The sequence below is a fragment of the Corvus moneduloides genome, chromosome 6 (genome assembly GCF_009650955.1).
Source record: "Corvus moneduloides isolate bCorMon1 chromosome 6, bCorMon1.pri, whole genome shotgun sequence".
Classification (NCBI taxonomy): domain Eukaryota; kingdom Metazoa; phylum Chordata; class Aves; order Passeriformes; family Corvidae; genus Corvus; species Corvus moneduloides.
The window spans coordinates 17,894,150-17,909,494 of NC_045481.1; the positions used below are offsets into that span (position 1 = coordinate 17,894,150).

General features: G+C 40.3%; 1 protein-coding gene across 1 annotated transcript in view; it reads left to right on the forward strand.

Annotated features, from left to right (window-relative positions):
* The first annotated feature begins 737 nt into the window (after positions 1 to 737).
* Positions 738 to 15,345, forward strand: part of KCNK10 (potassium two pore domain channel subfamily K member 10) — a 69,730-nt gene continuing 55,122 nt past the window's right edge. Inside the window, exon 1 of the mRNA XM_032112756.1 lies at positions 738 to 1,223. Within this exon, the coding sequence (XP_031968647.1) occupies positions 1,172 to 1,223 (52 nt within the window). The 5' untranslated portion in view covers positions 738 to 1,171. The remainder of the gene's footprint in view (positions 1,224 to 15,345) is intronic.

The following is a 15,345-nucleotide window of genomic DNA, read 5'->3' on the forward strand; positions in this document are numbered from 1 at the left end:
CCCGCTGTGCCAGGCATTGCCTTGACTCGAAGTGTCTGTCCCTGTCCACAGTGCGGATCGGGGACAGAAAGGGGAGAAAGGGTCCCCTGGCTTTCGGGGTACCCGGTCCTGGTCCCCAGAGCCTGCGGGGACTCAAACGATCCCCTGCCCTTCCCCTCCCCCTGCGCTGCAGAGCCTCTGGATGCTGCCGTACTCCTGCCATGTGCTGCTGCCGCCGCTGCTGCTCCTGCTGCTCGTAGCTTAGTCGAGCGTGTCTCCGGCTTCAAACTCCGCCAAACAAGCCTGCATCCCCCTCTCGGGAAGGATACCTAGTGAGTACCAGCCCCAGCCTGCCCCCTCCCTGGGCGCCCCGCCACTGCCGCTTACAAAGGGACTCCCAGGCTCTCCCCACCCCCTTTTTATGCCAGTGCAGAGAGGGGCTCCGTGAATTCCCTCTAAAGCTATAGGGTGGCTCCCTCCTCCTCCTTCTCCCTGCTTCGGCTCTCCTGGGCGAGCCCGGCTGCTGCTGCATTGAGCCGGGGGCTCCCCAGCCTCGCCCCGCCTCGCCCCAGCCATGCTGCTGCGGCTCACGCCCCATGGCAGAGTTTTGCTACCTCTCTAGTGCCCGGGGCTGAACTGAGGTGGGCTCATTTTTGGGGGGTGGCTGAGGCTAGGGAGCGTGTGCACGTATGGGAGGTGTCTCTGGGGGCGTGGGGGGCTGGACGACTCCCCGATCCGTGCAAGCCTGCGGTGTCGCCAGCCCGGGTCCCCCTCGGGTGGGCGCAGCAGAGGGGCCGCGCTGCAGCGGGGACCCCGCCACTCTGACATCTGCAGGTGGACGGGGCGAGACAGCTGTAGGATCCTCCCCAGGAGCCAGCAGCACCCTGGACCCGCTGCCTATCTCAATCTGCTCCGTTCCCGCTCCTCCAGATTCTCTCCAGTCCTCAGTCGATCCCTTATACCCCTCTCTGTGCTAGGGTGCCTACAAACCCCTCCACTCCACTCCCCTGCCCGCCCCTCCCCACCTTCTTCGATTTATTTGTGTATTTCTTTCCTTGGCAACCACCAGTTCCCCTCTGTCAAACAGCGCAGGCTCCCTATAATTTGAAATTAATTTATTTGACTGCAGCATCGAGACAGGAAGGCTGCAAATTTATTTAATTCTTTTTACTCCCTTTGCAAAAAGGAAGCGATGAAATTTCCAATTGAGACTCCAAGAAAACAGGTGAACTGGGATCCTCAAGGTTGGTGATTCTCTATTACTCTCATTGCTATCGTAATTACAATTATTATAATTCCTTCTGTTGATTGACTCGTAGGAGACTATGCGACTCCAAATGGGAGGAGGCATTGGATGTTTGTCTGCTTTCCATGTGCACTGCTCAGTCTTTCTTGCTCAATCCTATAGGAATGCATTAGAAAATGCTACTAGATATGGGGTTGGGTGGCTGCATGGCTAAAACCTCTTCTAGGTCTAAGTTTTACAGTTTTATATTTGATATCTCTCTTGCCTCCCCCCCCTCCCTTTTTCTTGAGTATTTTCATGGCAAACTTGGCTGGGATGGCAGTGATCTCTGGCTCAGAGCATTGTTTGTTTTATCAGTGGCTCCTTTGTTGTTTCTAGTGATCATTGTCTCTGCTAAATGGGTGGTACAGGAGTGGACACAGATGTGACTGCTTGTTCAGGGCTCCTGGAAGGCACATGTTTGTTGGCAGGAGCAGAATGCCGCTGCAATATAACCTTTAGTGTGGACAGACCTTTATTGTGGATGGCATAAAATGACACAATAAATAAGGGAGCCCAAAGGGACCTTTACACTCTTTATTCTGTCCTGTTAACAACTGATCAGCCCAAGTGGATAGTTTGATGAACTATATAGGTATGTTTGGGTCAATCTTAGGGAATGTGTTTGTGTGGTGGTGGAAGGAAATTTACGCCAGTGCAGTGGTTTTCAAAAAGATGATCCAAGTAGTATTTAAAAATAAACCATAGTCAAATACTCTGCCTGACATGGGGAGGAGGTTCATCTGCATCCTACAGAAGTGACTGAAAAAACCCCATTGGTAATTTGTATACTGGTGTGTCATATTTCTGTGCATTGCTACAGGAGCAGAACAACTTGAAGCCATTGCTCGGGTTTGCAGCAGAACTGCTGGCAGCCAGTTGCTGTGCAGCAGTGCTTGCAGAAAGTATGAAGTGATAGCATGGGCTTTGATTATTCCTCTTTATTCCACAGGTTTGGTTTTAGTGGTCAATTTGCCTGTCATCATCCATGCCTTCACATTTACAAAATGAAAGATTAGAAACAATTTCTCATGGTATAGAAGGAATACAGCAGAACAATTTGCTGTATACACAATTCAGCTTTAGTGTAAGCCTTAGTACATTTTTAATTAGGTGAAGGCTGAAATCGACACATCAGCCTCCTCCACCCTCATATTCCCAATGAACACATGGATAGTAGTGCTAACAGAAATTTGGTTATTTAAATAACAGTATCTTCCTTAGATTAGGGTCAAAATTCTTTGTGGTGAAAACTTGCTCTACCCAGCTGCTTTTCTAAATGTGTGTTCGCTGCAGCTTAATTTAAATCTATTTTATGAATTGCAAAATATCTTTTAATGCAAAAAGCTCTTTCCTTCTTTCCTCTGACAAGGCATACAGAGGATGTACGGATGACATTCTGTGTGCAGCTCCTTTGCTTGGCAGTCAGCTTTAAAGCATATGGATCCAACAGGTGGTTGGCCAAAATTTATTGATGTGACAAAACCGTAGACTACTGTAGCAGTTAAAAGACCTCAAACCCAGCAGGTTTCCTCTCCACCAAGCTGAATGCTTGCCAAAAACTTCAGAATCCTACCAGTTATTTCCCCTCAGTGTATTTGTTAGGCAGGCAGAGATGATACTGGTGTGTAGCCAAGGAGGAAGCAAAAAATTTTATTTTATAATTTTCCAAGAGACTGAGAAAATAGATAAAATTTGGTGGAAAAAAAAAAGAAGGCAATTTGGCAAGGAAAAGCTGTCTAAGCCCCAATCCTTTAACCAATAGAGAAACAGTGCAGTGACATTGTACTCACATAGTCCCACTGAAGAATTGTGTGTGTGTAGAAGGCAGATCAGAGTTCTATTATTTTTGAAACAAAAATATATTTATGTAGATATAAATGTTAGCAATGATCTATGTGAAATAACTAAAAGCTCTAAAATGAATTTGATGTACAATCACATTTCTTCTCTGCACGTACGTGTGAAGAATTATGTCATGTTTTGCATCCTATGTGGTATCTCTGGAGTTAAGAGCTGAAGTAGCTTTTCTCAGATAAAAAGATCAACATGTAGAAAGTTGGTGGTGGAGGGATGCAAAGAGTCCCAAGTATTAGAAACACAGCTTATGTCCAGTTAGTATTCACACTCTAATACCAGACTCATTTCAAAGTGTATTTTGTGGTTATGCCTGTTCTGGTTGTCAGCCAGAGAACATGCAGTTTCCCTAGTTTTGTCTGGTAGGAATTCTGATAACTTGTGCTAACAGTAGTTGGAATAGATCAACTGATGCTCCTGGCAAGCAAGCTAACAGCCCAAGGACATAAGTGAGAGCTATGGTATCTCAAAGACTGCTTGGACCTGATTATTCCAGGCAATATTTTCTAGAAATTATACCCATTTCTAAAGGCTGGGACGCTTTTTGTGGAGATATGGCTGGCTTTTAATTGATAGTGTTGCTGGTTTGATCCCAGATCAGAATGATAGTCATTGAAATAAATTAATGCTCAACTCCATAATGCTGACTAAACTATAAATATTTATGTAGATAAATAGATTAGAGGCTGCTGGCACAGAACTGGTTTTCTCAGGTCACATCAGCAAAGATCAATATACCATAGAAAGACTTTGTGGAGAGAAGAGGTTTAAAAGAGTGGAACTGACATGAAGAATGGTCTGACAGACAGCTAATGGGGGACTGATTTCTTAGCCATTAAACTGGTTCAAGCAGGGCTTGGAGACTGAGCTGTGATTTTAGCATGTTGTGTGTAATCTTCATGTGTCTTGGGCATAAAGTATATCTCTGTGTTACATGTAAATGCTGAGTGTGTTTTCTAGATAAACCAAATATTTCATAAATCTGGAAGTGTATAGGCTCCAGATTCCTATGGTGAAATTCCCATACTATCCCAGGCAATCAAACTATATTAACCCCTTAACAGATTAAACTCGATCACAAAAGTCATTGGGTCTTGGCCCTAACAATCCAATGTGAAATATGCCCTAGAATTTGATATATATTGATTAAAATCCATACAATTTATATACAGTGAATGAATAGGGTAAGAAATGACTGAAAAAACCCCAAGCAAGAATCTTTCAGGGAGCACTGGACACGTTGAGTAGGGGTACAGGATGTCTTAGTACCCGGCCTTATATTTTAAAAAACAAGATTGCTATTTTGTGTTACTGGTGGAATCAGTATGTGTATACTCCATCAGAAAATATTTGATCTGCTGCCTATCTCTGATTGTCACTTCTCACATTTGGTGCAATTCAGGTAAAGCAGTAATAACTGAAATTAGTGAATGACCAGATTTCTAGTTTCATACCTCATACAACCTCTCATCTATACTTTCCAGAATATAAGATTGGATTTTTAGCAGCATATGAAGACATTAATTCTCATAATTGTTGTTCATATCTTTCCTTTCTTGCAGCCCTCCTGCTGTTTGTTACACCCACCTGTTGTCTGTGCTTGAATTAGCTCATAATGTCTTTGCACATATATTTTTATATAGTACGTAAAACAGAGTGTGTCCCTTATCCTGTCTGAGACATCTGGATGTTACGGCAATATCAACTTTTTTCCTCAAAATTATCTGCTTAAAATTTATATTTCTTTGTAGAAAAAAAAAAGATAAGACAGTTTCAAATATGCTTAGAAATTATCCCCAAGTGTGACTGTCTTTTAGGGTAAGGGTGAGATGTCTGTTCAAGGGAATGATGTATGTCTTAGTGATGCTCTTAGCAGGGAGCTAATGGAATTCAATCTTGTTTGTTCCTGTGTGCCTGCAGTTTCTGCTGTCATTGCAGTGATATGGATTGTCAGAGCCTTTTGGATATCCAGGTCAATATTTACCTCAACACTGTTGTTTTGGAACTGAAGTTTTCATTCAAGTTCCTGCATCCTTTCACAAATGCACTGTTTGGAGTTTGAAACTCTAAAATTGTGTATTTTTTACCATCCCTACATTTAATGTGGGAGTTAATGTTTTGTGGGGAATTCAAACTGTGGTTGAGAGTTTGGAGTTCCTCTTCAAATTTTGCTACTGATTTACTGTTTAACCTTCAGGAAGCCACTTACCCTTTCTTGTCCTCCCTTTTTCCTAGACTGCAAAACAGGCATATTAATACTTCTCTAATGCACAAGGGTGTTGTGAAGTATAATTAACTTGTTTAGAGCAATCAAAAATCTGCTATTGAAAGAAGAGCATATGCATTGCAATTAAATGCTAAAACAATTAGGAGGGAGCAAAACAGCCTATCATCATGCACAGATCACATCAATTAAGAAATAAGGTTGTCTCTGCACTTTACAACTAGAGGAAGCTAGTATCACTTACGCTTTCATTGAACATTCAGTTGAGTTTTGCATTAGAAGTATCTAAACGCCTTTGATATTCCCCAGCTTCTGCTTCAGAGAGGCTCAAGTCTTCCCTAGGTCCTTTGTCACTTGCCTTGGATTTTCTCACTTCACCTGAGACACCCTCAAGCAGCATTGGACACCTGTGTGTGGGACAATGAGCTGAGTCTCAAATGCCTTCATGCAGGTATCAGGATTGGACCATCCCTTGATGACTGAAAAATCTTCAACATCAGCACTCAGTACAAATTAAACTGACGTTGCTGGTGAAGTGTTACAAATGGCTGCAGTACCTGCTTTTTCTGTTCTTTTGTTCAAAGAGATCAATGCAGATGGTGAACTTGGTTAGAAAGGCATAGATAAGTAGAATAAAGGTGTTAACTTCTGTCCTCTTGTTTTCAAGAATATTTATGAAAAGGAGAAGAATGGAACTGTGAGTTAGACAATGTGTTTCTGCACTAGTAAGTCATTTGTTATTAGCTCAATAGAGGAAGACTGTTCTGGGATGCTGTAAGATGTGAAAAAGTAGCTCTGATCCCTGCAAATGACCCATGGTCAGAGACTACTGACCCTGTGCTAATTGTGTCACAAAGTTATTGGCTACTTACCCACCCATCTGGGACTCTGCTGTGCCTAGTACGCATGGGTTGTAGGACACTGCAGAGAGTTTATTTAAAAGAGATATTTGAAGGAGGATATAAATTGGACAAACAGGAGGACACTCCTGGAAGTGCATGGTGTAGGCACAATAGTGCCAAATACAATAAGGTGGAAAATTTGAAGAGTTTAGAAAACAAATAGAAGAGAATAAAAAAAATCAGAACTTTACTAAAGGCTTTGTGGAGCCTGCAGGGAAGACAGATGGGTACTGTGGGCACCAGTATAGGAACAGATAGAAAGATAAAATTGAATTAGGCAGAGAGAAAGAAAGACAGCAGAGAGTTATTAGTTTTGTCATTGTTGTCTTTAGGATGCCCTGGTAATGGTAAAACTAAGGATTCAGAGAAGTGAAATTAGTAGTAGGAAAGTGGCAGAGCAAAAGACTTGACAGCAGCTTTCTTAGAGTAGTGGAGAAAGACTGAACTCTAGTCAAGGTAAGAAAGACGGAGGGTAGGGTATCATTAAGATGTCATCTGTACTGTGAGGAAAAGGGAATGAAAAAATCAGAGGCAATAGGAAGCTGTGAGACTAAGATAGGAAGAGCAATAGAATTGTCAGCAGTGAGAGAGGTTAGGACAGGATTATGATTTCTGTGAAAAATACCAATGCTCTTTTTTTTGCCAAGTGTGTACGAGAGTAATCTGTTAATGGCTTTTGGACAGAAAAGTCTCTTGGGCAGCTCTTGGAAAAGCTGATGCTACCTGAGGTGATGAAGTTTGCTCTTGGGATAAAGATATATGATACCAGTCATAATTGGGCGGGTTTTGGTTCAGCTTTTGGCATTTATGTGGATTTATGTAGCTAGTGTGTAGACTATATCAACTTCAGGCAGAAGAGTGCATATAGATAGCAATACAGTTTAATTCTTATCCTCTTGATTTAATCCAGAGCTAGGACTTTTACCACTCACTTCAGTGTCAGCAACATGCAATTCTTCATTTTAAAAGTACTGTGTTGCTGCTGCAGGCTTTACTGTATTAAGAGCAAGAGAGTACCTGAAATCACTGGGAAAACAGAGGCCCTAGATTTTGTGCTCTAAATAGGGTGAGCACCTAGAGTGAAATGGGAAGGGAAAAATGAGGAGGTCGATATAAGGAAGGGGCAAGCAACTAGTATTCGACAGGTAGAGTATTACAGAACTCAGTGTGATGCAAGTGCCTAACCTTTATTTTATGGTAATCTCAGTGTAATAGTGTAGGCCAAAGCAGAAAATATGAATGCTGAACAGTTGTCTATTTTTTTATATAGAAGTTCTATGTAAAAGAAGTGACATTCAGCAAAAGGCTAAATAATACCTTTTTAAATACCTTTTTCATAGGAATATCTCTGGTCTTTGTTTTCTGTAAGGAATTAAAAACATTCTGGGGCCTGGCCTTTCTCAAACAGAGGCTGCCTATATCCCAGTTCCTGAGACATTGGTTATACTTCTGTTGTTTGTCTATAATGTAATGGGGAACGTGCTCTAAGATGAACCTCTTGACTTTTATAAATGATGTGCCATGCAGTTCTTGCTGGTTACCCCAATGAGATAGAACAACAGGTGAGAACAGCATGTATTCTATAGCCTTGTACTTCAGGGTAGTAGTTCATAGACCACTATTATTCTCCAAACATACTTTCTTGTCTGCTTTTCTCACAATCAAATATCAACTCAGATTATTCAAACAAAATTATACTTTAAAATTGAACTATGAATCTCTTACCATGTTAATGTGTCACAGAATTTAGGGTCTGTTTCCTTGGTTTGGGAATCCTGAAATCAAGAATTCAGGTTTCATCTTTTTCTTTAATTCCTAATACAATTCTTAGGCTATTACAAATCTTACTGTTGGCAAAATGTCTCAGGTACATGTGTATTATGTGTTATCCAGTTGTCCTAAAGTATGAGCATAGGAGAACATTGGTGCAATTTTGAGGTTAGGGTAGAAATTTCAATGTGGGTGTATCATGGTGTTGGAAGTTAAAATGAAAGCTAGTAGGGTGATAGAATCTGTTATTAAAATTGTATAAGGGAATGAAAAGGTGGAAGTGAATACACAAGCCTGGCTTAATTTTATTGTTATGTTTTTAAGTGGAAAGGGAACATCCTGCTGGAAGCTGGAGTTGTGACAAGAGGCGTGAGATATATATGAAAGGGCTTGAAACTTGAAACTCTGGAGTCCTGAATAGGAGTGGTAATCAGTTGCAAAGCCTGGGTGTGGTTCAGTTTTTTCTTTTAAATCCAGACATACTTAGGTCTAGCATTTTCTGTGAGTTTGCTATTTCAAATTTAAGAAAGCATGTGAAAAGAAATAAAGACCTAACAAAGAGAGACAAGATAAGTTGCTTCAGGAAATATGGATTACAAAAGAGTGGGTCAGATCTGCTGACAGAAGTGCAGAAAATGCAGAATGAACAGAGTGTACCTGTGGTAAAGCTGAAAATGCTGTGAAAAAAAAATAAATGTGTGGACATAAAGATGAGTTTGGCTGCCTTCGCCTAGAATTCACTGTTTTCAAGCACATGATGTTCTTTCTGCCTTTTAGAAGTAAGCATGTATCATAGTTAATATTTTAAAAATCCCTGAAGTATCTTTGTGTTCTCTATTTGTTCCTCAGGCATGTATCAAGGTCTTCCTCTGCGAGCAAAACTAAATCACGTTATAAATAATCTCATGGACATATTACAAAATATTTTTATCTCATGAATTAAGTATCTGTCCTAGATGATGATCTGTTTATTTGACTAGTCTTTCATTGGAGAAAGATGCTTAATGTTTCTTCCATTTGTTCCTCTATTCTGTCCCCAAATGGATGCATTTAATAGATCTTTAAATTGCTTCAGTTCTTTTCCTGGTAATCTGTGCATTATGCATGGCTGTGTGACACTTACTTTGCTGAAGACAATAGACTGTTTTGCTAGCAGGGAATAACAAAAGACAACACCCTAAAAAATCTTAGAAAGCAGTACGAGTTATTACGGTATCACTGTCCTACAGGATCATCAGAGTGCTTTAAGCATCAGGCTTTGGGTACCTAGGTTTATTAGAGCCATATGTTCATATCTCAGCAGGACTGACTCATCTTTTCTTCCCTAGGAAGAAAAAACAACATGCCACTGACTTTACTGGATGAGGATTTTGGATTTTGGCACCTTAAACTTGTGCCACTGAGTTTTTGAAGATTCAGTGATATGTTGTTGAAGGGTGTTTGGATTATTTCTTACTTGATACTCTAATATAATAATATTAGCATGATTTGAAACCAGAAAATACATCCTGACAGCTTGTCCAGGGCTTTTAACCTCTCAAATTTCAGCTTTTCATCTTAGAGAAACAAAAGACAGTCACTAGCTACTGTGTGTGAAAAACCTAATTGATGAAAGAATTATGAAGGAAATGGTACTGCAGAAGCTCCCAGCTGAAATGCAGGAAGCAGCTCTCACATCTCAAAGGTGTTCTTCTAGGTTAACCCAGATCTATCACTGATTACTTAAATGTTAACACTGCTAAGTTTGGATTACACAAGAAAGCACTGGGCAGAGAGGCCTTGAGTAGCGGCAGTCATGACAACTCCAGAAGCAACTCCAGAGTCACCTCTTCATGATGCTACAGCCTAATTTGTCTTCACAGGTAACAGAGTCTGTTTATTGGGTTACAATGATATGTGACATGTAGCTTTTGTGACCTGAATTTCTCATTGCTACCAGACATTTTTTGTTGATTCAGTTTTCTAAAATTAGGCATCTGCTGACATTTAAGGGGCTTTAAGGTAGCTGAGATATTTGTATAGGCCTGGTATATATAATAATGGACCTAAGGGAGACTTCTGCCCTTCTGGAGCAACAGCTTAAGGCCAATTAGGATATCCTATAACCTCTCACTTGGTAGTGTATGATATGCATGGGCAACTGAATTACACCATTTGAGTGTGACTTAGTTGGAGAATAAAACAGCTAAATATAAGTAGGTATCTGAAATTCTAAGGTATACTAAGTTTCTAAGGACCTGCTTTGGTTAAGGAAGATATACCCAAGTATGGTTTATGGAGCCAGGAGAATTGTCAGTAAACATCTGGTTTAGGGTCAGCAGAATCATTCTCTAGGCTGCACCGAACAATTTGACCACCTGTATTGACAGATTAATGGGTTGTATTCCAAGTTGCAGTAAAGGAAAGAAATGAGACAAGGGTTGTTTCTCCTGAATTACACACTGAAAGTGTAAAAGAAAAATATTTATATTAGAAAGAATTTAGAGTAAGAGAATATAAAAATGCCTATGCTGTATAAATGCATTTCAAACAGCAACTTTCTTGTCCTTGTGAAAGATCTTTTCTGCACAGATTAATTTTTTTTCTACCTATCCTATATGTATTCTTCATCCTGTTCCAGAATAGGTTTTTAAAGTATTGGAAAGCTTTCACTCGCTTTAACTAAGACTATTAATGTGTATAAGAACTTAAGACCATGAAATAGATTGGATCCTCAGGTTATGCAAATAGTCCAGCTTCAGTGAACTAAAAACAGCCCAAGCAATGTGCTTCTTATGATTTCTGACCATTATCACATGGAAAGATCCACTTTTATTGCTGTTGCACAGAAAATTTGAGAAATTATCGCTTAATTGAAATGGTAGATCGTTAATGAGATTTGCTTGAATTCAAAGTATTTTTCTATAGATCCTAATCAGTAGTCAGACTGGGGGAGACACCATAGCCTGATGTCCAGTCTTTATTAAGGTCAGTGGGGCTGCTAAAGTCCCCTTCTCATGACTGAGGTGATCAAGAAATTCCGTCACTCCAGCGTAAGGCTGTACCTCTGTCAGACAGCCAGCATCAATCACATTTCAAATGTAAGTTAGATAGCTTCCTTCTAGGAGGGCTGGCATGAATCTTTGCTTTGTTGTCTCTTCCACATTGTTTTACTGCTAGGTTTCTTTCAATAAGAATGTCCTTCCCTTTGTACACAGGCCTTCTTATGCTAAATTCCAAGACTTAGGTTTCCTTGACTATTTGGTCTGGCCATGAGACCACTGGCTGAATTTCTTTTCTGAATCTGTGGGATAGGATATTTGGAAGATCCCAGCAAAACCCCTGAACCTACATCATCCTGTGGGTAATTTGAAGGGGAACACACTGAAAACTTGTGGTGGGAGATTCAGACTCTTCCTAAATGTTGCTGGAAACCTGGGACACTTCCTGTTGCGGAAAACTAGACAACTTGTTTCATCCAGAGCACATGATGCAATGAAAAATTTTGGTTTAGTCTGTAAAAAGAAGATTATGGATAAATAGCAGCATCACTGTTCAAGCTGTCTGGTGTTCACCGAAGGGTGAAATCCACAGAGAACCAGAGAGCAGCTGTTTATTCCTTGGTGCTTGTACCATACTGACAAAAAAATCCGTTTTTCTGTATGTCACCTAATGAGAAAAAACAATGATATGGTCATTTCTTCTGACAGCAACTCTTTTTCATAAAGTCATCTCTACACCTCAAGATCTTGAGCCAAAAGCACTTGCTTCCTATTTGGCAGAGCAGAGACCTGCATGAACTAGAACTCTCAATTTTAGCAGGAACAAGAATTACCAATCTATTGCTAGGGAAACAAGTTTTAGCATGATCTATTGGTTTTAGTCTTATTTCAGGAAGAGAAAGGTGAGAATTTTTCATGGGTTTCTCTGTATTCAGTTTCTCTATAAATAGCCTCATAAAGCTGATGATAGCACTGCTGCCAATGAGTGTGTTGGAACAAACACAGTCACCAATCTTGAAGCAGGAGGGTTCCATATTTGGGACTTGCCCCTGTCAATCACTTCTAATCTCCCCTCAGTATGCTTCCTGCTCCTCACTGTAATGCTCTTCTGCTCTATTTTTTATTCTCCCAATACCTGAAGTTCATTGATGAGCCCTGTCACACATGAACATGGGCTCAGGTATCGGAGGCAATGGGAAGGGTAGTGCCGAGAAGAGGAACTGAACAGGGAGTTATGGGTGTGCTACCTCCCACGCTGCCAGCACGGTTGGAGAGAAGTGAGGGACAAGAGCAGATGGATGGATTTGGAGGAGGGCAGGGTGGAAGAGAGGTCAGGAGAGAGAGAAGGCAAAGCAAGGGGAACAAAATTCAAACTGCCCTCCAGCAGTGAGTGTACAATCTCACTCCAGCACAAGACAAACCTCTATCAAGTGTTCGCCTGGACTTGGCAGCTCTGTAAGTAGTGCTACAAATGGTGTCAGCAGCCGTGCATCTTCGTGCTAATGCCAGTGCTAGCTAGGAACCCCCCTGAGTACTGCTGTCCTGAAGCCAAACTAGAAAAAAACTCTGATGCTTTCAGCTATTCCTGGAGTTCATGTCCTGCCTTAGCACATCCAGTCTATTGACCAGTGAGCTGTCACGTATGCATTAGAATAGCGCAGTGCCTGGGAGAGGGAGGAGGGAGGGGAAAGTATCCCAGCATCCCATGATTGTGACTTTTGCAGAGAATTTTTTTTAATGTGAGTAGGTAAGTCCTGGCAGATACCTGCTCAAGCCAGCCTCGGGCTTCCTGTTGTTTCCCTGTTGCATAGCCTCAGTAGCAGGATCTCTAAGGCTGTGTTTGCAAGAAAGTAACTCTTGGGCAGTCCATTTTAAGTTCACCGGCACGCTCAGACTGCAGTTCTGACTGAGGAAAGCCTGGGTCAGAATATGGAAGTTCATGTAAATAATCATCCAGAGCAGCTTACATGTGATTATCATATTTTTCCTTTATAACCAACAAAAGAAAGGAATCTTATTTATGGCTGTCTATTAATCTTGTAACAGATAGACCAGCATTCTGTAATGTACAGTGGAAAAGAGCATGTCCCCTAAAAGAACTTGAAAATTTGCTAATACATTGATGACAAATCGTTGTACCTTCTTGATGTGCGTGTGACAAAGAGCTTGTTTAATGAATTTTTGAAATTACTTTTGAATTTAATTAATTTGCTAAGTTCTCTATGGTGGTGTTTCCATGAGAGAAAGTGTGAACACGTACAGTATTGTTTCTCTGCAGTGTCACAGGGGTTTATCTATTATTTGTGAAATGCTATGAGATTTGGCACAACTGATACAAAATGAATGGTGAGGTGTGATTGCCTATCTTACACTGACGGGGAGGAAAAGGATTTCAAGAGCTTTTTCCTGCTGGGGCTTGAGACTAGAATGTCAAGATGAATTTTCTTTTTTTCTTTAATATACCTTTAACATTTCATTATTTTTTTACAGATCCTAGGTGTTGAATACAACAACATTAGGCATTTTTCTCTGTTACCCTTCACTGGTAGCTTTTCTTCTTGGATTCACAGGGGTATGCAGGACATGGATAACACTGACAATTTCTGGCAGATGATTTTATGACCTGTTCTTAGATACTTCCAATAAAGGACATTTCAATATATTGATGGCTGTTCCCATGCTTAGTTCTCCTTGTAGGTAGACTTTTCCCTAATATATATTCCCCTACTTCCTTGGTACAGCTTAATCGGTTATTTCTTGCGCTGTTCTTAAGAGATCTAGGAAAGAATTCATCACCCTCTTTAGTTACTCAGTGTCTTATTTTCATTTATGAGATTAAACTTTACCTTTTTACATATAATCTAAACAGCATTTTAATTTATATTAAAAAAATACTTTGGAAAGCTGCAATGGAAATTGATGTGGGACGTTGAAAAGATGACTGTGTTGACTATTAATAAGGACACATACAAAAACTAATTTAGGAACAAACTTATTGATGTAGTGAGATTTTCTGGGGTTTTTATGGTTAAGGGCGCTTAGATTTAGCCCTTCAGACTTTATATTTTCCTAGGCTTCCATTGTCAGTTTCCCCTTTCCCTGCTTTGAAAGCTCCTGTGAGATGCTTGAACTGCCATTCTTCTGTGTTTTAAAACATTTACAATCAGAAATGGTGCTGTCTTTCAGAAATAAGTATGAAAATGGTATTCAGACCCTCCTGTCTCACTACACTTTCTTGACTAAAATTAAATTAGCTGAGACATATAATTTTCTATCTCTTTAGGGACACTAGGTTCAGAATTGCTAAATTGTAGAATAGCAGAGAGTTTTACAAAAGCCTCACAAAGCAGAGGGACATGGCATAGCTCAGGGGAATGATAATTGCATAGACTTTTTAATCTTTTACATACTTGTTAAACTGATTACAACTAGATTAAGAAATAATCCAACCTGTCAGGTTTACCCAGCACCCAATTTCAAGTCATTTAGCAAATACAAGAAGATTGGGATTTTCTTATACTTTTTTAGAATTGTCAGAGACATCACATTGAATTGCTACTTCATTGGCTACATATGCATGCACTTCCTGCCAGCATGAAATATTTAATCAATTTGACATTTAGCTTTATGTGAAAATGTATGCTGCTGGCATCCATTTTTCTTAAATGTGTGTAGAAAGTGAGTGAAATAAAATGCTTATGTTTGAGAAGGGAAAATTAGAATGAAAGGTGATAAAAAGTGAAAAAATCAAATCCACTCAAGAAGACAAATTAATGTTTGTGTTCCAAATTGACCCAGTTCAAGTAGAGAGTGACAAAAAAATGCATTATTGTTGGAAGGATGTTTGCTGCCCTGGTAGCTAACTCCTGTTCACCATTGTAGTTTAAATCCTGATTTATACATTGATATACTTGGCGCATGGACTGATGACTTTTTCACCAAATCCATATGCAAGTGACTGGTGAGACTCAGAGGAAAAACAGTGCTGAACAATACACTCTGAGTTGTGTCCTCATCTTTATTGCAAAATCTTTATTGCATCTGTGCAAACTGTCTGTGGTGGGTTCGCCTTGGCTGGCTACCCGATGCCCACCCAGCCTCTCTTACTCCTCCCTCCTCAAGAGGAGAGGGGGAGGAAGTAAGATTGGAAATGTTTGTGGGTTGAGATAAAGCCAGGGAGATCAGTTAGAGATTGCCATCACAGGCAAACAAGACTTGACTTGGGGAAATTTTATTTGATTTATAGCTAATTAAAATAGATTTGGGTGGCAAGAAATGAAGATGAAGGTTAAAATACTTTCCCCTGCTTTACTTTTTCCTAGCCCAGCTTAGTTGCTTCATTCCTGA